The following is a 25,162-nucleotide window of genomic DNA, read 5'->3' on the forward strand; positions in this document are numbered from 1 at the left end:
AGACTTTGTGTCAGTCAAAATTCTGGAACCCAGAGGGAAAAGTAAGGGTCTATGCTCTCATCAGACATTCCTTACATACTTTTGTGATTTCGGAGTGTAAATATTGTTCTATTAATTAAAATCTTCGTCTGTGCTTGTTTTATACTGCTGTATTTAATTCCTATTGCTTTCATAACTAATTATTATAATTTTAGTGACTTAAATCAGCACAAATTTGTCTTATAGTTCTGGAGGTCGGAAGTCCTAAAAGAGTCTCACTGGCCTGATGTCCAGGTGTCCCGGGCTGAGTGCCTTTAGAGGCTCTAGGAGTGAATCCATATCTTTGTCTTTTTCAGCTTTTAGAGGCGGCCTGTATTCCTCGGGTTGGGGCCACTTGCATCTTTAAAGTTAGCAATTGCTGGCAGAGTCTCTCAAGTGTTGCCTCCTTCTAACTCCACCTGCCTCCTTGTTTCACTTGTAAGGGTCCTGTGATTACACTGGATCTGCCCCATCATCCTGGATCATCTTCCTATTTTAAGAAATGCTACTTTGCAACCTTAATTCTATCTCTATTCTTAATTCCCCTTTGCCTTAAAACATAGCATGTTCACAGGTCCAGGAGATTAAGATGTTGACATCTTTGCATGGATGGGGGTGGGGGAATAATCTACCTTATCACATCTGTTTAACAACAGGTGGGCGTGGTAACTCAGCACAGTTTTAATGTCAAGTGACTGACAATGACATATGATGAGATTCTAAAGGAAAGATCCTTTCAGGCTCTTAAGTCTATTAATAGTATGTTTGGGTTTTTGTTGTTTTTTAATTTTGTTTCCTTTCTCTCTTCCAGAGCCTGAGAGAATTACTATGGCACAAGAGTAGAGGTATTTGAATTCCAAAATTAAAAAAAAAGTAATATATAGAAAAGGTCAAGTTCCCATCCCAAGTGGGGTTGGGGGCTTAAACTAGACATTGGGGGCTAGTTTAAGTGGGGCTAGTTTAAGTGGGGCTAGTTTAGATGGGGGCCAGTAGAACTTGAACTTCGTAAAAATATTCCAACCTGCACAGCACGTCCTCCCAGGGATCTGTCCAACTGAACAGTCAGGAATGCAGATGTCGTCAGCTCATCTCTCGTGGCATTGGCTCCTTGCCTGGAGGGGACCCAAGCAAAATAAATTAGCTTGTATTTAAGTTTTAAAACCTTCTAACACAGGCATTTCGAGTAGAGACTTGAGTTATTATGGTTTCACATGACATGGCTGTAGAAGCCACCGTTTTTCTGCAAGTACTACTGTGGAGCCATGACTTGTCCTGTGTACTGTCTAGAACTGCATGTGGTAGGTATCCTTATCTCCATCGTGCAGGTAAAGAAACGGGAGCTTAACTCCTTATAACTTAGGTCAGTAATCGGGTCTGTCTGACTTAAAGTTGCAGCTGCCTATTTTGGGAAACCATATCCCATAATGAAACTTCTCCATCTGAGTAGGAGAACATGAGCCAATCCTACGAGGCTGGATATCAGAGGCACTTCATTGTTCCAAGAATATTCTGTGAGCATAGCACCAAATGTCTGAGCCCAGGAGATGAGATATTCAGCTACATATCCACTAGGAGAACACTCCCCTTTGCATATCAACACCTTTTTCCTAGATTAGAGAGAATGATTGTTATCTAATCCCCCCTGCTTGTGGGCAGAAGCTACAAAATATAGTCAAAATCATATTGAAAGGACATACTACAAGCTATAGAAATCTCACTAGGATAACTATAGGACAATTCTATCCTACATTGCATAGAATTTCATGAAATTTAACTTGGGAGCAATATCTGGCCTCTATGAAACTTGAGATTTTATAACAGAGGGAAAGTTACCATGTGTAGATAATCTGTCCTCTGGGATACGTGTAGAGTATAATGTAGCAGTCACCACCGTAGAATTCACCGTATAAATTTTGGTTAATTTCGATCCTACCACTGCTTTCCACACGCCAAATCTGAAAGGGATGGAATATGTGTACCCAAATTAGCATTTTCTTGACCTAATAATACTTCTCAGAATTTTTTTTAAACTTGGTCTAGATCTATTCCTAAATAACTTTTAATAATAAAAGTTAGTATTTTTTATTTTAAAAGTTATTGTATTATAAAGGGGCAGGATAGGAATTTGGAGATGAGCGGGTGAAGAGATGTGCTTTCAAATAGAAGCCTTCCCACACCATCTGGTGAGCAGAGAAAGGCAGCAAGGCCTGGTTAACCCAAGGCCTGGAGGGAGCTGGGTTTCAGGAGCTCTGGGAGGCATGGCAGGACATCTCAGAGATGCTGTGTTCTGACATGGGGCAGTAGCCAGGACACATCTGCCACAGGGTTACATGGCTGTGCTCAGCTCCAGAAAAGAGCGTCTGAGCAGGAAATAGAGCCAGACCCAGAAGCTGTGAGCCCTCTGACAACAGTCATGAGGGGTACTGCTCCCTCTGTAGCTCCCACAATGCTGTACGGCAGCATAGATTCCGATTTCACATCTTTGAAAGGAAGAAAAACAACTTCCTAAACCTCTTTACTGTCTACTTTGGTTCAAGCACTGTGGTAAGCCCTAAGGATATAGAGAGAAAATATTCAATTCATGCCCTCAGGAGGTAAGACATCACCCAACTGTCATAAAGTTAGATGACTCAATAGTGGGCCGAGTGTGAAGAGATTTCAGTTAGGAAAATTAATAGGATTTTTTTTTTAGCATTTTTGTAAAAAGAATCAAGGAATAATTAGTGAAATGATTCGAATGCTCTAAAAATATCTGATTTCATCACATAACACATGTCCAATCTGTTTTTGTGAATGCCTCTAATGTGCGAGGGAAGGACAGACTGATAGTCGTTGGCACATTCGGGGCAACACCCCCTCTGCAGACAACCCCAGTTCTGGGAGCCGGAGCAGTTCTGATTCAAAAAACAAGACGGGGTTCCCTGTCGGATCTAAGATGACATTTATGTGATCGTGCACAAATCACCTGACTTCTTGGAATCCCAACATCTGCTTTATAAAATGGAATGAAGGTCAGATAACATCTCTTCCAGCTTCCAGTTCCCAGTTTAATTTCCAGCCTTGGCCCATCTTTATTCATAAGTAAAATTCACATTTTACCAAGTGTTTATTTCCCTGAAGTTATATTTCCACATATACTGGCATAAATGGGCTTGATGATATAAACAAGCAAACCCACAAACAGAAGGTAAGTACCTGCACTTTGCCAGAGCCATCATCCACCATATTGTGCTGGGCTGCCATTTGCGGAGAACTGTGCAACTTTGAGGCATCAAATGGAATTTGTTTTACTTGGGCCACTTTCTCTGTGACATACACTTTCCCGAAGCCGTCACTCTGATCTTTATCTCTCCAGTCCTTAAAGAACTGTTTGAAGATTGGTGTTTCACCTCCTTCTGGAAGAACTTGAATCTGAAATTTAAAATAATAATAATAAAAAAATAAGAGACTGAAGGAGAACATTAATTTAGTAGTGAAGAAGGAAGTAAGGAAATGAAAACATTGTCCTGGTTTTGGTGATGACAGAAGCAAACGTAGGAGCTGGGATCCTTAAATGACTGCAAAAGGGGAGGTTATTCTATATAATAAAAGCCTAATATGCTAAGTGTCTGACCATTCATTCAACTGTTCGACCAGTCGCTATGACATGCACTGACCACCAGGAGACAGGTGCTCCAAATGGTAGGTTAGCTTGCTGCTGGGGTCCAGCTGATCGGGACTGGGAGAGAAGGGCCTGACACACCCTGGAGCTCTCCTGTGGTCCCTCCCTGGCCCAAATAGGGCTCTGGTGGGGTCCCTCGGCCTGGCCTGCACCCTCTCACAATCCAGGACCCCTCGGGGGATGTCTGCAGGCCAGGACAAGGGATCCCACTGGTGCACAAATACATGCACCAGGCCTCTAGTAAATATAAAACTAAAACAATCCAACCTTTTTTCCTCATAATTGAAGTTATTGCCACTGAGTCTGGATATCTACAGTAAGAATAAAGTTCTTCCCTATGTTATCATGGCAGTCAAATAAGTTTTTTTCTACATTAAGGTCACAGCAGTCTGTGATCCAGAAGAAATGATCCCATGAATATACTAGTGCCAGGATTCAGTTAGTTGGAGCATTGTCCCGTACACCAAAAGGTTGTGGGTTTGATTCCTGGTCAGGGCACATACCTAGGTTGTGGGTTCAATCAGGGTGTGAATAGGAGGCAACCAATCGATGTTTCTCTCTCACATAGATGTTCCTTTCTCTCTGTCTGAAAAATCAATAAACATGTCCTCAGGTGAGGATTTAAAAATAAAAGAAGAGAAAAGATGAGTCTGAGAGGTTCAGAAAGGAACAATAAGTAGCCAGTGTCTAAGCTGATGTTGATGAAACCACCTATTAGTCCACGTTCTGCACAGCTTGTGAATAACTGATAAGCGCTCTCAGTTAATTCAGCTGTGGTTGACTGTTTTGACTTGAAGACTGTGGAGGAAATAGATGAACTATTATTTTCACTACACAGCTTCATGGGAGTGTTTTTCTACAGTTTCTGCAAAATTCCATCCTCCACACAGATAGAGTCTAGGGACATATGACACACCATCACACACAAGGGAAGAATGACTTCACACCTATATATTATTGTAAATCAAATTCTTGCATGAGTTTTGTGGAGTTGTCATGAGCTCCCATGTTTAAATTTTTTTCTAGCCAGTTCATTTCTATACATACTTGGGTTTTGGTGGAATAGTTCATTTGATCTAGGAATAGTTCAGCTGTCTTCATTGCAGCCTTTCTTTCCCGGGGATTAGCATCTTTACCTAAGTTACAAGATAAATCAAAGAAAGACAGAATTTTAGTGAGGGAAGATATTATATGATCAAGTAATACTTGTGCACAAAAGTAAACATAATTAGTTAATTTAAATATGACACTGAGAAAATGGCAAGAATTTTAATACATTAAATATATTTAACAATGTAGTAATGACCACTACACATAAAAAGAGATTCTGTTTATATTGTCCGAGTGCCCTTTTACCACCACCATCCCTGACAAATGATGATAATAGAAGAAAATGTGGCTTTGACATCTGACATTTATATGAGCTATCTACAGATCAGAAAGGTAGGGTGTTGTTTGTTTAAATCAGAAAAGATGTTTTCTTTACTAATGAAGAAATACCTATAAATCTGAAGTGCAGAAACACAGTCAATGGTCTCTCTCACCTTTCCATACGAAAATCTTTTTTGCAGCGCCGTGGTCCAAAATAAAGCACTCCTCAGAAAGCAGCATGGCCATGGAGAAGGGGTTTTCCTCTGCCACCAGGGTCACCCTCATGGACCCACTGGCATCTGAAACCTAACAGAAAAACTATGATCTCATTTGGGGATGACAAAAATGTTCCAACATTAGATTATGGCAATGATTACACGACTCTGCAAATGTAACAAAATCACCGAATGGTACACTTTAAATGGGTGAGCTTTACAATATGTAAATTATGCCTCAACCAAGCCAGGGGTTTTTGTTTGTTTTTTATCTAAAGAAAATCATTTTGTTCACTATAGTATTAAAAACAATAAAATAGCTAGGAATAGATTTAACCAAGGAAATCAGAAAATTATGCAATGAAAACAACAATACTTTGATGAAATTGTTTTAAAGAAAACAAACAAATAAGATCTGTGAGCCCAATTATACCCTCAAAGACTTTTTTAAAGGTTCTTTGGGATAAAAGAACTATTCATAAAAAGTTAAGTTTTGACACTGTATCTAAAACATCAAAAAATAATGGTGATACTAATAATGACTATGGCTTGTTGAGATTTTCATATACGAGGCACCATGCTATGAATTTAACATGATTATTTCTGAATTTTTACAGCAATCTTTTCAGATAGATAATAATCTTAGCCCTGACCGGTTTGGCTCAGTGGATAGAGCGTCCGTCAGCCTGCGGACTCAAGAGTCCCAGGTCCGATTCCGGTCAAGGGCATGTACCTTGGTTGCAGGCACATCCCCAGTAGGGGGTGTGCAGGAGGCAGCTGACCGATGTTTCTCTCTCATTGATGTTTCTAACTTTCTATCCCTCTCCTTCTCCCTTCCTCTCTGTAAAAAAATCAATAAAATATATTAAAAAAATAATCTTACAGTCATTGTGCACATACAAAAAGCTGAAGCTTAAATATTTAATCAGCTAACATTTTCTGAGTGCCTACCAAATGCCGGGCATTGTTTTAAGGAAGGCATTGCTACATTACAGTTTATCCTTATAGATTTTTTCCCTCAATATTGGCACTGTAATTTAAGTATACTTTGTATAAGTTATCAAAGTAAATTTCCTCTGACACAAATTAATTATTAATCTAGATTCCCGAAGTTTGAAAATTGACTACACAACATTTTTTAAGTTGAAAGTGGACTTACAAAATTGCAAGTGATATTCATGCTCAGGGTAGAAGTCACTGGTTTTCAAAGATCAGCTTGCAGGCTACAATCACCTGGGTACTTGATAAAAATGCAGATTCCAGGGCCCTCCCTAGCTCAGTGGCAGAGTTTTGCTGCACCATGATGGGGCTTAAATTCTGCATGTTTAAAAACCGCCCTTGGCTGCCTCTACTGCTCCACTTCACTCAGCAATCCCAAATTAAAGTACTGCATTTTCGAGCGGACTTTACATTTTAGATGTATGCAATACATGGTAAATCCACTAGAGGGAGGCATGATGCAAGATTAACATGTTCACATTGTAAAATATTTCTTGAGTCCACAACGCTGTCCAAGAGAATCATTTTATCTGATGAAGCGACATAAACGATATTTGTTCAGCTGTTGAAAATAAGCAGCCACGAAGTCTTTAGATATTTCTGGGTAACTTATATTAATATTATCAGTGTGCTTAGAAGAGGTAACCACATTTCCCTTTGCCATCAAGAGAGAAAGCAATCCACTTCCCCTTTACAAGAAGGAAGTTGTGCTGCACAAGTTAGTAATTTGATCTTCACTTAAAAATCAGTGGTTCTGGGCTAGAAAGTCACTTAAAGAGCAACAAATGTAACTCCTTCCTCTAACAGATGAGAAAACTATTCAATTCTGTAAGGAGATGACAATCTGCTCCCAATCAGGTGCTTAGGGAGCTATAAGGGGAGGGAACGCGTGAGTGATCTCATTTAAACAGTCTCCTCAACTGGTATGTCATGTGGCTTTTGTTACCTTCATCAGCAATAAAATCATAAGATTATAGAGTTCGAAGGAACTGAGTAATCTTCTAATCTAATATCTCTCTCTCTCTCTCCCTCTCTCTCTCCCTCTCTCTCTCCCTCTCTCTCTCTCTCCTTTTTTCCACATAAGAAAATGAAGACCCAGATGGTCATGTCTTGCCAAGATCACCCAGCCCATCATGCACCACAGACGTGACTTGGAACTGGGTCTGCTAATCCCCAGGACAGGTCTGGTTTTCGCCCTCCTTCCTTCCTGTTTTGCTCTCCTGTAACAAGGAAAGCCTTCACTATGGCTAAACAGGATATTTAGAATAAAGTGAAGATTTTATAGCTTATCCAGAGTTTATATGAAAAAGCTTACATAATATTTTTACTCCATGGAGGATACATTTTGTTAAATGTAATATATCAAAACACATTGCTGCAAACCAGTACAGTAACTGCAAATTTTTATTTTTAGAGCAATGAGTTCCCTTATTTGTTTTTAATAAAAAGAGAAATTTTAATGAATATACTAACTAGCACAAACAATGGATTTTATCTACACATTTCTCTTTGAATATCAGTTAAGCAAAGTGTCCCGTCCCCCCTCCCCCTCCCCCATCCAGTCCAGTAAAAACAACAGAACTTGCCCTGGCCAATGTTCAGTGGTTAGAGCATTGCCCTGAGAACTGAAGGATCTTGGGTTCAATTCCAGTCAAGGGCATGTCCCTTAGTCGTAGGCTCAATCCCCGCCCTTCTCATGTTGATGATTCTCTCTTTGTCTTTCCCTTCCCTTCCACTCTCTCTAGAAAATCAATATCCTTGGGTGAAGATTAACAAAAAACAAAAAACCCAGAACTCTAAAAGTGAACCCACCATATAGAGTTTAGCCATTTTCCTGTTAGTTATGTCTGCTATGGTGTCATCGTCATCATCTCCATGCCTAAGCGCTGGCTTTTTTCCTAAAACCTGGAAAAAAGTAAACAGATAAAAGATAAAGACCTCTCATTAAAGAATGCAGAATTTTTTAAAAAAAGAAAAAAAACATTTAGCATTTCTAAAGACATAGATTATAAAATATGTGCAATTAAAATGGCTCAAACAATTCTCAGCAATCATACTACACTGGCCTTTTCCCATGGGTCAAATCAATCAATTGCAGAAAGTAAACAAACACTAAGTTTGCTAGTGATGGGAACTTCCAAGAAAATAAAATCCCAAATTTATAAACTGAGGTGTCCATATTATTAAAAATTAGCAGGAATAGAAGCATGGAACAGACTGCTGAATCTCAGAGGGAAGGCAGGGGTGGTGGACAGGTGGGAAGAGATTAACCAAAGAACATGTATGCATATATGCATAACCCATGGACACAGACAATAGTATGGTGAAGGCCTAGGGTGGGAGGAGTCAATGGGAAAAAAACATCTGTAATACTTACAACAATAAGGATTTTTAAAAAATTAATTAAAATATGAGTTCTAAGTTTAGTTCTGCAACAGAATTACTTCTGTGACTTCTGCTTCTTGAAAAAGCAATCTATAGGTTTAATTAATTTATTATTACAAAAACTTGGTTCAAAATTACTATTTGAGGTAAGGTACTATTATCATTATTGACATATTATTAGCCTCATAAAGTGCAAGTTCTTGATGACTATATCATGCTTCCTTTTCTAATCTATCCTTGGCACTTTCAAAAGTGCCTGGGGCATAGTAGATGCTTAATAATTTAGTTGCCAAATTAATATATTTATTTATTGTTGCATATATGATTCAATCCAAAAGTTCAAGCAACCCATTTCATAAAAAGTATACTTGAATCTGCTTTGAATTTCTGTACACTCAAATCACACACAAAAAAATATCTCTATAAGAAATCCTGATTAATTTATTTATGCAAATATCATAGAATGTTAAGGACAAGAATAAAATGTAAATTTATTCTAAACAATGTGATTTTTATAACAATATTGATATAAATTTAAGTTTAGAACATACACAAAAGGTATGAAATTCATTGTATTTTATATTCAATATTCCTTACAATATATTGTGTGAAATACAAACTGCTGAATGGCAAACGACAATAAAAATGTATACAAATCCTAATCCTTGCAGGAGTACAGGCACAGACTCAAGTTTAGAAATGCATTAAAGAACTTATTTCTTTTGGGAACAAGCCCATATTTTTGCTTATACAATGACCAATAAAATACTTCAGCCTAACTGGTGTGGCTCAGTGGTTGAGTATCAACCCAGAACCAGGAGGTCACAGTTAGATTCCTGGTCAAGGTTCATGCCTGGGTTGCAGGCTTGATCCCCAGTATGGGGTGTGCAGGAGACAGCCGATTGATGAGATGCTCTCTCTCCCTCTCCCTTCCTCTCTGAAATCAATAAAAATATATATTTAAAAATAAATAAAATACTTTAATTATTATACATACTAAATTATTATAATATAGTTTTTCTTTTTTGCTAAAAGTAAGATTAAGACAAAAATTAAAGCCCTTCCAATTAAAAGTTTTACTTTGGTAGAAGTGTGTATATCTTTGAAGAGCAGTGACAGGTCACCTCATGTACCTTTTTGTAACTCTGCTCTAACCAAGACAGGAGAATTTGGAATCAATAGTCTGTGTTAAGGACATAGCTAATACCAGTAAGTCTCTCAGGGGGCCAAGTGACTCTGAGATTTGAGGCATTCTCTAGCTTTTCATTTTCAGGCAGCAATTCCCATATCAGCCGGGATCTTAATTAGCCTCTCTCAAAGGACTCTGGCTTAGTTGGGAATTGAACCCAATGGATTTACCAGAAACAGGTTTACTAGTAACTCCATGGGTAGGGGGATATTGTTAGGTAACCCTAAGGAAGAGTCTGTTCAACCAGACACCTCAGTGTGGAACACAAATAAGTTTCTACCACACTGCCCAGCCCTTAAGGGTCCTGCCTAGAAAGAGGAAAATTAAATGTGCCCATTTCATCAACTACCCCATACACTGTGATCTTTGAAATAAGTTGCAAATCAGCTTTCCTTTTTTTCTCCGCAGATTGGGTAACGCCGAAATTTAAAACACTCCTTTAAGTTTCTCAAGTGACCAGTATTTGACTCATGCAATCCTTTGTGAGGGAAAGAACATATTTTGACAATTTGAAGAGGAAAGGAAACAGAGCAGCCTTATCTGAGGATGTTCCATAAAAATTTCATCTATTGTTCTAGCCAAGACCTGTCACGCAAGTGTGGAGCCCTCCTTTCCGTTAATGATATTCTGTAACTTTCCACTTAAAAGTATCACCACCTTCTAACGTGAACAGAACTGATCCTTCCACAAGACACCATTCTCAGCTCACCATTGGTGCCAGCGGCGCTCCAGTCTCCCATCCACCCGAACTGAAAATCACGTGGTCAGTTATGACTACTTGCTGCCTCCACTTTGAATCTCCTACCCACATGTCGTTAAATTCTGCTTTTTTATGATAATGTTTAGAGTCACTGATTCCTTAATTCCCACCCTAGTGAAGTCCCTCATCGCCCATGTCATGGGTTATACCTACTGCTGTCAACTCCCTCCTGCCTCGGTCTCCCTTCATCTTTCCATCTATTCTGGACACTGGCCCTTTATTTCACTTTACTCCTATATTTCAAGACTAGGACTTCTAAATAGATTTATATCTGGAACAGTGGTCTTCAAGTTCAGTGTTCAAGCAACATCTGGAAAACCTGATAAAATACAGATTCCCAACAGCCAGCAACTAAGTAACAGGCAGGGGTGAAGCTGAGGAATCTGTGCTCTGGATCATTCTGAATCGAATGCTTCCTGACAGAGCATAACTCCTACATCTGGCTTCCAAAGTCTGCCCAGAGCTGGATGTTACCCACCCTGCATTGCTTCTCAGCGTCTCTACCAAACACCGTCTCCAACCAGGCTGATGTTCTCGATGTTCCTTAAGGGAGCCTTGAACTTTCCTTCCCCAGGGCCTCACCTAACACCCAATGTAACTTCTGCCTGGGCTGACTGGGTGTGGCCGAAGCATGACTGAGCAATAAATTCTTTGCTTGGTTCAGCTAATTACAAGCCGCACAGTCATAGTTACCACTTACTGAATGTCTACTGAGTTACACATTGTAGCAAGAGCTTCAGTCACATGTCATTTCATCCCTGTACGAGCCCCCAGCCTCCACTGCTCTCTATGGAAAATGAGACATCACCTTCTTATCTTCATCGTTTTAGTGTGCCTTCTGCTTCTATTTGTCACTGAAAACAAAGTACGTTCTCAGGTTCTGTGAGCTAACATTTTAATTACTCAGTAATTCTTATGTCTTATTTCCTTTCCCTAAATGAAAAAAAAAATCAATAGTTTACAAGCATATGGTAAATAGAAATAAATTGCAAATGGGAAGAATAGTCTTGTCGTTAAGGTGTTTTTACTTGTGTTAAGACAAGTAAATATTTGCTGGTAGGGAAGATTAAATATTTGTTAAACTAACAGGGAAATAAAAGCACAGGTGATTCTCAGGAGAGCTGTGACCTCACTTAGCCAGCTCAGTGTTAGAGTAACATCAACATATTTGAGATTGGATTTAGAGGGTACAACTCACAGTGAAGTTAACTCATAAATTATTATATGGGAAGCTAATTCACAAGTTACTCTCATATGGAAAGATAACTTATAAGTTATTATGACATCGATACCTAGCTCACAAGTTATTAAAATACATAAGCCAGAATGCCAACGAATTTAGCCAGAACAGTTGTTCTCACTGGCTGCCCATTGGAGCCATCTGGGGCGTAAAGACTACAAAAGTCTGGACCTGAGTCCAAGACTAGGATAGAAACTCAGCATTGTGTTTTTTATTTTTTATTTTTATTTTTTAAAATATATTTTTATTGATTTCAGAGAGGAAGGAAGAGGGAGAGAGACAGAAACATCAATGATGAGAGAGAATCATTGACAGGCTGCCTCCTGCACGCCCCTGCTGGGAATCAAGGCCACAACCCTGGCATGTGCCCTTGACCAGAATCAAACCCTGGACCCTTCAGTCCACAGGCCAATGATCAATCCTCTGAGCCACACCAGCTAGGGCCGCACTGTGTTTTTTAAAAGCCCTCTGGCCCTGGTTCAGTGATAAATTCAAGTGCTCAGTGGTATCAGCTTTGTTTTAACCTGGTTCATCTTAACCAACAGGACAGGTCTGCCAACCGTTTCTGATGTCCACGTAGCTTCTCAGGGACCTTCTCGCCTGGACAATTTCCATGGTCTTTGATGGTCTGGGAGCTGCCCCGCAGCAAACCTCAGGTAAAGATTTTAGGCCATTTGCCTTTTCTGGGGCGCATTAGTCCTTTTTCTGTAAGACCTCATGCCCATTTGAACATTTCTACCTGGTCAGTGTTGGGATGGACACTTCTGCCCTTTGCCTTTGGGATTCCTGATTTCTATGCTTTACAATGAGCATCTCCCCTCCTCTTTCTGACAACCCTTCAGTTGGTAGGCTCGGGCGATCTGCGCTGGGTGGACCCACCACTAAGAGACTCTCTGACCTTGTTCCCACATTTAAAATGGAATAACAACCAATTTCACTCACAATTATCTGTATATGTATCTGTATCTGTATCTGTATCTATATCTCCAAAATAATGTAACTGAAAATTGTGATGCACCGGATACCCTTACAAACATAATAACGCTTTTTCATTTGCCCAAGTACTATCAATATAACCCAGTTCCACAACAGTGTGATTCTTTGCTCTGAAAAAAAAAACAAAAAAACAGGACTTAGAAGCACCATCCAGGTGGCCTTGATTTAGAGAGTTCTTTCCAACATGTGAACACATTTCCTCCTGATAGTAAACAAATATTAATTACAAAACCAATACTAAGGAATTGTGAGTTGTTGACTCTTGGAGAGTCAACTTTTAATATCAGGGCTGGGCTCCTTCTTAGCACAAGATATACATGTAAAGTGATATAAAATTAATATTACTGTTAACTATTATTACATGTTGTAAAAACTAACCTACATAGTGAATGTCAAAGAACTGTGAATCGCTGAATTGTAAAGATCTGGCCCTTTGATATCTGAGTTTTGGCTAATTCTTAGCACAAGGGATAAGAAGAAAGTGATCTCAATTGCGGAAAGAAAATGTAGTCTTAATGTTAGATTTTTAAAATTATATATTATCGCTAATACTATAATAAGCCTGAGGGGCAATATAAATGAAAAGATTAGAAACCTGCATTCTGGTTTGATATTTATCAAGTCAGATATAGAATGTGTGGGGGCAAAGATCCACCCTTTCATACAGTCCATCTGTCTTATTCATGGATTATTCTATTTATAGGTCCTAAAACTATTACCTCACTCCACCTGCAAACCAAAAGAAAATGTACCTCATTCAGAAATGATTGCCAAGTGGTGTTAATTTGGACTGATCATATAAAAGTGACATCTTATCAATAAGGTCACAGTCTTCATGTTGAACTTTGGTGTGACAAAGTGAAAGACTATTTGAAATATTATTTTATTACAGCATATGGTTAACTACATAGTTAGTATACTTCATAGGGTTCTTCATAATATTACAACTTCCCCCACTGGATGAATTGGTGAGGAACAAAATGGGTATCTGAATTAAATACTAGAAACCCAAACAAAAGATTCATTAAAATAAACAACAAATGAATTCTGCCTTGAACTGTGCCTGGCACATAGTAAGCTAACAATAAATGGTAGGCAGAAACAGCTAGAGCAGCTATATAGTGCTCTTTAAAGGATATAACCTTGCAGCTTGTCACTATGATTCTTTGGATTGGGGTGCATGCTAAGTATCATTGCCTTAAAGTAAAATGAAGAAACTAATTTAAATATGATACAACAGAGAGAAGGAAAGGAAAATTTTTGGAGCTCTTTAACTTATTAAAAATATTTGACTGATAAACTTATAAAGGGACCTCTTTTTTTGTTTGTTTGTTTTTTAAATTTGTTGAATTTTAGGTAAAATTTTTATTTTGAAAAATACTGTCTTAATATTATTTAGTAAACAACTTTTTAAAATTAAATCTTTATTGTTCAGATTATTACATTTGTTCCTCTTTTTTCCCCCCACAACTCCCCTCCACCCAGTTCCCACCCCACCCTCCGCCCTTACTCACCACCCCTGTCCTCATTCCTAGGTGTATGATTTTTGTCCCGTCTCTTCCCGCATCACTTTTAATTAAATCTTTATTGTTCAGATTATTAGGTTTTTTCCTCTTTTTCCCCCCCATAACTCCCCTCCTCCCAGTTCCCGCCCCACCCTCCGCCCTCACTCCCCACACACTGTCCTCATCCATAGGTGCACGATTTTTGTCCAGTCTTCCCGCATCCCCCTCACCCCTTTCCCGCCCAAGAATAGTCAGTCCATTCCCTTTCTATGCCCTTGATTCTATTATAATCACCAGTTCATTCTGTTCATCAGATTATGTATTCAAAGGGACCTCTTTTTGTATGGCTCTCATAATGTTATTTCAATTAGATAACAACTACTGATGAAAATCTCCAATGTGCCCAGTATCATGCTACATGAACAGGAAATTTCAAAGTATTTAACACATTGTTAAATTCCCCAAGAATTTACAAAAAGACACTGGAAAATAAAGGAAAGGTAAATAAGAAAGCTAAACCACTTGGACAGCACACAAAAAGCGGTGTGCTTTTCTGACAAAATGGTTTCTGTTGTCTCTGAGTATTAAGCTGAAAGGGACCATAGAAGCCACTATGTCTAATCCCTCATTTTACAAAAGAGGAACCAAAGACAATGAGAGGTTGAAGGACTTGGCTTGGGACTTAAGATGACCATGGAAAAGCTTAGTCTGAGAGTTAATGCAACACTGCTTCCACCACCCACTCTGTAAGGACAAATCCTGTTCCTGGGTCCATTTCTATCAAAGTATAGCTTTGAAACTACTGAAACAAGTGGTTATAATCAATTTAAAATACATTTTATATATAGATTTTTGCTTCCAAATATGAGAATTAGAAGACTTAAGTGGTCATTAGATGTCTAGAACAAAGGCTTAAAAGAATATTAAAGATCAATTTGTTTTGAATAGCTTTCAAGGTCTAATTTATTAGCAATGTCATGCTGACTATTGGAAATCCAAGTAAGCCTTCCCAAATTTTATTTTTTAGATGGCCTTTTTTTCTGATCATAAACAGAATATATAATTACTATAAAAAGGAATATACAATTATTATAATAAGTTTGAAAATACAAGGGCAAATGAAGAAAATATCAAGCAGCCATATCCAAAAAAGTCAAAGATAATATTGGTATTATTAGTAATATTTCAGCAGATATCTTTTAAAGATATGTATATGTGATTACATAGCTATAATAGAAGCTTACATATTAAGATAACATATATAAAATTTTATACCCTGCCATTTCTCTTAGCATTAGGCCATGAGCATCTTCTCACTGAATCAAAATTATTTCCAAAAATCATTAATGTGAAAATCTGTGTTTAGTGGTTATTAAAATAATTAATTATAATTGATAATTTTAATCAATATAATTATATCATTTTTTCTTCAAAAATATATTTTCATAGTCAAACTCAAAAGTATTACCTATCTATTTTTCTTTAACTATCACAGGAGATAGGGTCAAGGCTTCCTTTGATAGTCATATCAACAGTGAGAGAAAAGTCTTGATGTTCTGCTTTCCCAGTGCGATAACTTGGATAACTCTATCTCCTCTTACCTAATCTGACCCTAAGTAGTAGAGAATTTGTTAAAACTAATACACATACACATATACATACACACACACCTTGTCCCACATGCTTGCCTTAAAAGTAGTAACCTTGCAAACACAACCTAAGTCACAATACCTTTATAAGCTCTGATGGCTCATTTCCTTCTTCCACCACAATTAGTTGAGATCTTCCATTTCTTTCATTGTCCCGAATGCCAATGGCCACTTGGCTGGCCTTCAGGCGCTCATATTTGTTGCATGAGGAACCACACCACTGGTAAATTTCCTAAAAGAAAGAGACAGATCTTTTCACCTCAGTGATATGTGGAGGACATTCAGACCTATTGTAATTCATATTGTGATTAACTACAAAGAAGTATCCTATATAATAAAAGGCTAATATGCAAATAGACCAAACGGCGGAACAACCGGAACCCTAACCCTAACCCTGATCGCTCGGCGCTGTCAGCAGGTGCAAGGGGCAGTTGCTGGCTCTGATTATCTTTGAGGGCTTCTACAGCTCCCCATGCTCCTAAGAGGCAATCGGGGCAGCAGCCGCCACTTGCACCCACTGACGGTGCCTGCCCGCTTGCACCCGCTGCTGGCACCAGCCCCAATCGCTCCACACCATCAGCAGATGTGAGCAGGGCCAGAGCCATCAGCATGTGGGAGCAGCGGTGGCAGGGTGGGCCTGCAGGTAGACAGGGGACCAGGGGTTGTGGTGGGAGGGGCTGGGTGGGGGTGCGCAGGAAGGGCCGAGACCCGCATCTGTGCCCACAGCAGCCTCGTAGCCCACAGTTCCTTTCAAGGTGCACAAATTCATGCACTGGGCCCCTAGTAAAAAATAAAATTAAAAAATATAAGGTCACAGGTGTTTTATTATAAAGCTGTGCACCTGAAATTTATATAATGTTATTAACCAATGTTATTCCAGTAATTTAATAATAAAAATTTTTAAATGATCTGTTGTTGAGGTATACATGATTTCATATATTTAATTTAAACCTTATTCTGTATTCTGTTGCTCTCAGAATTATAAATTAAGCATTTTTATTTTATTTTATTTTTAAAAATATGTTTTTTATTGATTTCAGAGAGGAAGAGAAAGGGAGAGAGAGATAGAAACATCAATGATGAGAGGGAATCATTTATTGACTGCCTCTTGCATGCCCCCTACTGGGGATTGAGCCCACAACCCAGGCATGTGTCCTTGACCAGAATTGAACCCGGGACCCTTCAGTCTGCAGGCTGACACTCTATCCACTGAGCCAAATCGGCCAGGGCAAATTAAGCATTTTTTTAAACATGGAAAATATAAACATATATCTCACCATTTTTTGCATAAGTACAAGTTATGAAAGTAAACATATAGATTTCATAAATTTAAAATAATAAATGTACTATATTTCAGAATGATTGTCAAGAATCTGTTATAGTAATATGCTCTTGATGGTTATAAAAACTTGATGGATATAATAGTTTTGTAAAGCAATTGAACAATTCTTATCAAGAGCCATGAAAGTGTTAAAACTTTTGGCCCAGTAATATCACTATCTAAAATTTATGTTAATAAATTATTCAAAAGAGAAAAAAACCCCACATATACAAAGGTTTTCATTGGTATGTGATTGTATTATTGAGGCATTAGAAAGACATTGCATGTTCAATAATAGGATAAAACTTATATAAATTATGACACAGAAAAAATACGTGATATCTATTTAGAAACAGCTTGATATACTATAAATTAAGTATATTATATTAGCTGACATTTATATTAAAATATATATTTTAGTCTTGGATACAGTGTTCAAAAGCTACACAGACACAAGTGTGAAATAAAAATAAAGTATCATTTTCTCCATTGAATGTGGTTTAACTAAAATATGAAAGAGAAGTTTAATAGTACCTCTCAGCCTGGTGGGGTGTGGGAATGGGCATTATCACATACTATGTGGGTGATATTAACTGACACAGGCTTTTTTTGAGAGCAGTTTGGCATCATCAAAAAATATGTGCTTTTGGATCAGAAAATTTCACTCCTAAGAATCTATTCTATAGCAGTCAAACATGGGATACAAAAACAAAGAAACACACAAAACAAAACTTCCCATCCATGGAAAGATGGCTATATAAATGTATTACATGGATACTGGAGACGAGAATTCAGTGGTTAAACATTGAGGAAAATGTTTCAATACTGACGTAGAAAATTATCCAAGGCATATCATCAAGGATAAAATAAAGCCCTAGAATAATATAGTTCCAATCAAGTAGAAATAGAAATATAATCTCTGTTTCTGTGTTTGCAGAAAAAGATTTTTAAGTAAAAGACACAGTTTTAATACAAAGAGAGGATCATATAAATGCAGAAAGAAAGCCTTCAATTTTTATAGTAGCTAAGTCAGTGTAATTTTCCTTTTTTTAAAAATGTCACATTTATTAGATGCCTAATATGAGCTAGATGTTGGGGATAGAGAGATGAATGTGGGAAAATGAGGAAAGATTGACATGCAGACAATTAGTGCTAATAATATATTTGCACTATATTTGGTTTTCAAAAGTTTCCACACATATTTCATCTAGTGAGTCTTGGAGAGGGGATTGGCATAGTGATAAGTGTGAAGGAGACAGACATTGGTGGCCACTTATTGGCTATGTGACTTTATGTTTGCAATTTTCAATAAATTAATAACAGCAAAACAACATAGTGCCCAAGATTCAGAGGCATTGGCTCTTTTCTCTGGCTTTAAGACATTTCTAGTCCAGAGTCATTTCTTTATTCAAAAATAGTTTACTGCTTGCCTGAAATGAGAGAGAGAGAGAGAGAGAGAGAGAGAGAGAGAGAGAGAGAGAGAGAGAGAGAGAGAGAGAGAGAAACGCGCACTGGAACACGGGAGACAAAATTCTTACAGTACTTTCACAATGAGCTTCCTTGTAATCTTCTACTACGTAGCCTGATATAATTATACCCCAAAGCAACAAAGTAATAAATCTTTGGGGAGCTAATCGAATGTGCTTGAGGGGTGATGCTTCCTGCTGGAATGGCATAATGAAAGACAGATTTTAAAGTATACTGAGGACTGGATGGGCTCTGCATCCTCTTGAGACTCTTTCTCATTTTTCTTTTTTCTTTTGCATTTGAGATTGAGATTTTTAAGTACATGATCTAGGTAACTGGTTAGCCTGGCTGACCATATCCCCAACGAGGATTGAACCCTCAACCCAGGTATGTGCCCTGACTAGGAACTGAACCTGCAACCTTTTGGTGTATAGGATGATGCTCCAACCAAGCCACGCGGCTGTGACAGCCTCTGTTAGTTTTTTATTAGTGCATAAAAGTGGGTCCAATTTCTGAATATTTCTTTTGTATCTGCTACTTTACTCAATTTATCAGTTCTAATGGTTTTTTTTTTTTTGATGGAATCTTTGGAATTCTCTCTAAATAGTATCATTTCATTTGCAAATAATGCCAGTTTTACTTCTTCCTTTTCTATTTGTGCCATTTATTTATTTTTTTATTTAGTTGTCTGATTGCTGTGGGGATGAAGGAAGATGATTTTTGAAAATACAGATACCTGAGCCCTACCCTTAGGTTATGTCAGGTGTGTTTCTTGAACGCTCCCCAAGTGATTTTAGCATTCACCCAGGGCTGAGAACCCTGCTGGTACCCTGAGCACCTTGCACGGAGCACACATTACAGGGAGCCTGTAACATCTAATTATCTAATGCAGCCATGCCAGCTACTCTCCTGACTACGTACAGGCTCTTAGCTCTGATTTCTTTGCTACCTCATTCCATGTGATGTTGCAAATGATTCTCTCTTCAGCAGGTCTGAGAAAGCAAATTTCTAATATTTGCACTACAGTGAAATTCAGCAGGTAGATCCGATGTTAGCTTTCTAAATTTCTCAGTCTTACTAGCAACTTTCATTACTGAGTTGCTTTGTGTTTATACAACCATCTAACACAGGATTGTTCTCCCTACCTTAGTCGTATAATGACCTCTCCCCTACTTCAAAGAGATTATATAAAATCATACAAAATTTTATTAGCAACTGCAAAGCATTATGGAAGCTTGGAAAATGTGTTTAAAAGTGAATTGTAGATAATGATAATTTTACAAACATAATTATCATTTAATGTTGAATTTTACAATATCCTATGGATCCCAAAATATTTTGTATTTATTAAATTTTGGTTGGGAGTTTTTATGTGCAGTACTGATTCACAGAGAAATTTAGTCATACTAAATATTCCTCATCATTTCTTAGAGACTACAATTTTGACCTTTAAAATAGCAAAAACAGACCTATGAAATACCCATAAAAATAATGAAACTTTAAGAGTGAAGTTTTCTCTTTAACTCAAAGATGACTGAATCACTAAAAAAGTGTTATAGAACGTTTCCTATTGAGCACAAAAATGAATGTTCTCTGTTATGCTTACACCTTACTCTGTGCTCCTATTTTTATAAATGTGACATCTTATTTACTAGACTTAATTTTCAATGGTTAATTCTGACAAGAAATGCAATAAAATATGGATTCTAATTATATACTGCTAAAAGCCGGCGCTGGTTAAATAGTCATGTTAATTAAAACACCCTTTTCATTTAGTGCTAATAAATTTGTATGCAAATACAGTTCATTCGATTATGGCAGCAGCACCTATAAATGTGCTTTAAAAATCTAAAACAATTTTAGCAACTCAGTAATTTATATTCCACTATGTGTGGATAATGTGGTTAGTACATTTCATTTTAACAGAGCTCTACTGTGCTGAAATACATGTGTAGTACTATTAATAAACCGTACCGCTCAACACTACTCTATTTAGAAGTCATTGGTTAAGACTACTTCACCACTGTACACAAGGAAGCTTTGTACTCAACTGGCACCACACTTGAAGAATTTTCTTTTTATAATTCCAGGAGTGGGCTGCAAAAAATAAATTCTGCATAGAGCTAAGAACTGTCTAAACTGATGAGATAGGTGGATCTGTATTATTACAAAAATGTTTTCATTATAACTTAAATTGTTTTATTTATAATATTTGGCTGGGATTTAGAAGAAATGCCTTTTTCATAAACCTGATTTAAGCATGCTAGACCTGAAAAACTGTAATGCAAACATGGTTTCAGAGGCAATTATTTACCTTCTAAGATCCTAAAGACTTTAACAACTCAACATTAAATGTTCTATTTCTTTGGATAAGTGGCATATAAACTTCCTGTAAACATGAAATATCCACTCAATTCAGAATGAAATTCACTTAAATTCTGGCCATAATGTGTTGATGTACATCTAGCCCATGAACACTATCTAGTAGAAGTTTATTGAACTATGTAGTTAACTCTTAACAGAAACAAAATTGCTCTGGGTTATTAGAAAAGGAAGACATAGAGAGTAAAGACAATATCTGTTACTGGCAATTAATTTGGCCCACTAGTAACAAGAAAAAAAAAAGGCAAGTGAGTGATATTTATAGAAACAACCATATTGGGGGTAAATTAGAAGTTTCTAAAATTTCCTGTAAACTCTGTAGTCAGGGTTAACCAGTAAAACACCAAAGTGCCGCCAAACCTCATTTGGGGGACAGGAAATAAGAGCAGAAATAAAACAACGCTCAGCGATGCCCTTGAAGGGAAGCAAGATTTCAGAAGCTGACTTTAGAGAACAGCCCAGACAGCCAACGTGATGGTGACTCATAACATGTGCACAGAATTCAGCACAGACCAGCTACCCGTTCATCCTTTCTAAATTACTTAATCTAAATCCATCTACAATTTTATAAAAGGGGCCATACCTTGTCCTCTTCCTTGTTTCTATCGGCTTTATTTTTTTACTGTGTGTAGTTTTCCCTTACACCTAGTTAAACAAATACAGAAATTCATTTGATATCCTGCTAGGCTGGAAGCTCTCTAAACATAGCTTCGAATATAATGATGGTTTATGCTATGTCTTCAATCTACCTTTTTTTTTAATTTAAAAACTTTAAAACATGGTTTTTGTTTTTGGATAAGCAATATCTATCCAATATCTATTCTATTCTATTCTATTCTATTGTTCAAAGCCAAGCCAACTCAATCCCCATCAATGGTATATATGTGTGTTTTTCAAATGCCTCTAACTGAAGGACAGAAGATGAATGGAGTGAGTAGGCAGGGCCACAGATGGCTTGATGACCAGAAGGGAATCAACTGTATGTGAACTAGGGCAGAGCCGTGGTGACAGAGAGAAGAATACCGGGGTATTTAGTAGGTTAAACCTTGCAGAACTGGTCAACCATGCCCTTTGGACATGTACTGGAGGACAGGCAAAGGGAGAAATGATTTGGACAATTCTAGTTTAGTTGCTGGTAGTGATGGCACCTACTGGGACCAGGGACAACGTTGGAGAGTTCTTTTCATAGTGACAGTGAGAGTAGATGAAATCTTGTTCTCTCTACAAGTCAAAGTATTTGGCACACCAAAGAAATTTTATCATCAGCTTATCAAAAACCAATTCTGCCAGCCACATAGGTTGACATAACTGTTTAAATGACTCATTGGTTCGTCATACATATAATCCCTTAATGTTCCAGCAACTTCAGACATTTTCCATATTGAAGTGGGGCTTAATAAGTACTTACACTAAAGTCCCACCCCAAAACTTTAAAATCAGAATTCTAAAGATCAAATCACAGGTATAGATTTTTTTAAAACCTTTTCCAAATGATTCTAATGTGAAATACTCTGACTTGTGTATGTGTCTGTGGCCTCTCACCATTTGACAGCATGTACGGCTGTCCACTTTATATTCATACCCAGCATATACTAAGCACACAATAGATCCCATTGGTCCCTACTCTCATTGACCATAAATTTTACAGATTTAATATTAGGTTTATCTTTCCCATTATCTTTTCTTGTTGCCTCAAAGTTCTCCCCTCACAAATCTAGTGGAATGCATTACTTTGAGGTAAGGATGAATTTATCCAGAACAAAGAAGATTTTGCTCAGTTTTTTAGTTTTAAAATTAGCATTTTTTAAGTCATATCAGAGATTAAAGCCTGAAAGCCAACATTGTTTTAATTGAAAAGAACCTTGCTTTTGTTAAAGATTTTTGGGGAAGAGTGAGTTTTCAGTCTAGAAAGCTAGATTTGCATATCAAGAACTAGTCTTAGCCTTAGGGCCTAGAGTGTATTGTAGAAACCATGAGTAGGTGACTGTGAAATGGTGTAAGACTAGTTTGTCAGGCCTAAGAATAGAATAATAGATTATAAGATAACTAGAGAATTTGATCAGGTGCAGTGAATCTTTGAAAAGAGCTTGGTACACTTTCCCTTCAGCATATTTGTCATGTATTCATCCATGATCCTGAGCATAAGAACAGAAATGACTGTGGGCAGTGTCTAGACAGTTGGAGCAATATGGCTACAGTGTCCCCACAATTCCCGTGTGGCATGGGAGAAGCAATGTGCCTACAGTGTCCCCACAAGTCCAGTGTGCCATGGGAGAAGCTATGTGCCTACTGTGTCCCCACAAGCCCAGTGTGGCATGGGAAAAGCAATATGATACAGTGTCCCTACAAGCCCAGTGTGGCATGGGAAAAGCAATGTGATACAGTGTCCCCACAAGCCCGGTGTGGCATGGGAAAAGCAAGGTAGAGCTTCTGAGCTGGGAGTGGGAGGCAGGTTGCTGACAGAATAGAAGGGGTCTTATGGTGGATATGGGGGCAGATCAGAAGACCAAAGGGAGGCCATGGATATTTTCCACCAAATGTCTTGGGACAGAGGCCAAAACCCAAAGCTCGGGAATGAATGAAATGGCTAGGCCATAATGAAAGTTAGAGAGAAGTGAGGCCTGAAGACTGCAAACCAGACTCACACTTCCATTCTCAACCCAACCCCCAGGCCCAAATCATAACATTGCACATGCATTCCACCCTTTGGGATAGAAAGGAGATGGCTGGGATAAGTTTGCATTGCTTTAATAGTAAACAAACTTCACCTTAATAAGGCAAGATTGTTTTATTGAAATCCTTGGAATTTGAAGCTTGACAATATAGTTAGGTTGAGTTATAGATGAAAAAAATTATACCCTTGTACACAGAACTACATGAGACTGTATGCTTTGTGTTGGTCAGCTATCCATCTGTTGAAACACTTGTTGAGTGGTTTTTTAAGTTCTGGGCCATATACTAGAAACAAAGTGAGTAAGTGAGGTTAATAAGTGAATGGATAGGCAATGTGGAAAATACTACAAGCAAGTCCCCAAGTGATAGGAAAGTTAAGATAAGGTGTGCCCAACTCTACATGTGTGTGGCATGGGAGAGTGGAAGGAAAAGAGGTAGAGGTTAGGGAACACATTATAAAGAAGGCAATATCTGAATTGAAAAGTTAAGGATGAGATGACATTTGATGCTTGCTGGAGAAAGGTGATGCTGACAGGAGAGTATTCCAGGCAAAGGAACAATGTGCACAAAAGCAAAAGCATGTCATGTGAGGGAAAGTGCCACGCACAGGGTATCATGGTGAGGAAGTGGACAGGAAGGACTGAGGAAAAGGTTAGGAGGAGGCACAGACTAGGCATAGTGATTGCACGTGCGGCATTTGGGAGAAGTTGCCAAGATAACTCCTGGATTTGGGGGTTGAGGGTGTGAATGAGTGGGGGCAAGGACAATAAGGAGAAGCGGTTTTGGAATGAGAGAGTGAAGTTGATGAGTTCCACGTTTATGAGTCATGTTTGAGGTTCTCGTGATGCACACAAGCTAACACATCTGGGAGGCAGTTAGAAATACTGACAGAGGGCTCAGGCCAGAGGTCTTCACAGACTATACATTTGAGATTTACCTGTGGGTGAGTAGCTGAAGCTTTGGGTGAAGATAAGTTTGCTCAGGAAGCATGTATAAACAGGCAATGACTTAAAGTGGAGGCCTTAAAAAACAAACGTAAACAAGCAAAACAACTTGAGGGGGTAGGCAGACCACGTTCAGAAGAATGAGAAAGAGTGGCTTGACAGGGAGGGGAAGGTGGGAAGAGTGAGGCTGATGCAGAAGGGAGTCATCAAGTGTGTTAGTTGCTGCAAGTGGATAATGATCAAAATGTCCACGGGATTGATCAGAAGGCATCATCTCTGCAGGAAGAACACTTTCAAAGAAAGAGTGGGAGGGGAAGTCAGGAGCGTGGGTGGAAGACTGGCTGGCGAATGAGGAAGTGTAGGCTGCTTTTCCAAAGCAGCATGACT

General features: G+C 38.2%; 1 protein-coding gene across 1 annotated transcript in view; it reads right to left on the reverse strand.

The window, feature by feature from the left end:
* SCIN (scinderin) overlaps window positions 1-25,162 on the reverse strand; it is a 55,393-nt gene that overhangs the window by 15,168 nt on the left and 15,063 nt on the right. Inside the window, exons 4-10 of the mRNA XM_006779061.2 lie at window positions 16,071-16,220; window positions 8,077-8,169; window positions 5,224-5,356; window positions 4,727-4,815; window positions 3,214-3,429; window positions 1,852-1,973; window positions 1,040-1,130 (exon numbers count right to left, since the gene is read on the reverse strand). Of these exons, the coding sequence (XP_006779124.1) occupies window positions 1,040-1,130; window positions 1,852-1,973; window positions 3,214-3,429; window positions 4,727-4,815; window positions 5,224-5,356; window positions 8,077-8,169; window positions 16,071-16,220 (894 nt within the window). The remainder of the gene's footprint in view (window positions 1-1,039; window positions 1,131-1,851; window positions 1,974-3,213; window positions 3,430-4,726; window positions 4,816-5,223; window positions 5,357-8,076; window positions 8,170-16,070; window positions 16,221-25,162) is intronic.

This window comes from Myotis davidii, unplaced genomic scaffold (genome assembly GCF_000327345.1).
Source record: "Myotis davidii unplaced genomic scaffold, ASM32734v1 scaffold168, whole genome shotgun sequence".
Classification (NCBI taxonomy): domain Eukaryota; kingdom Metazoa; phylum Chordata; class Mammalia; order Chiroptera; family Vespertilionidae; genus Myotis; species Myotis davidii.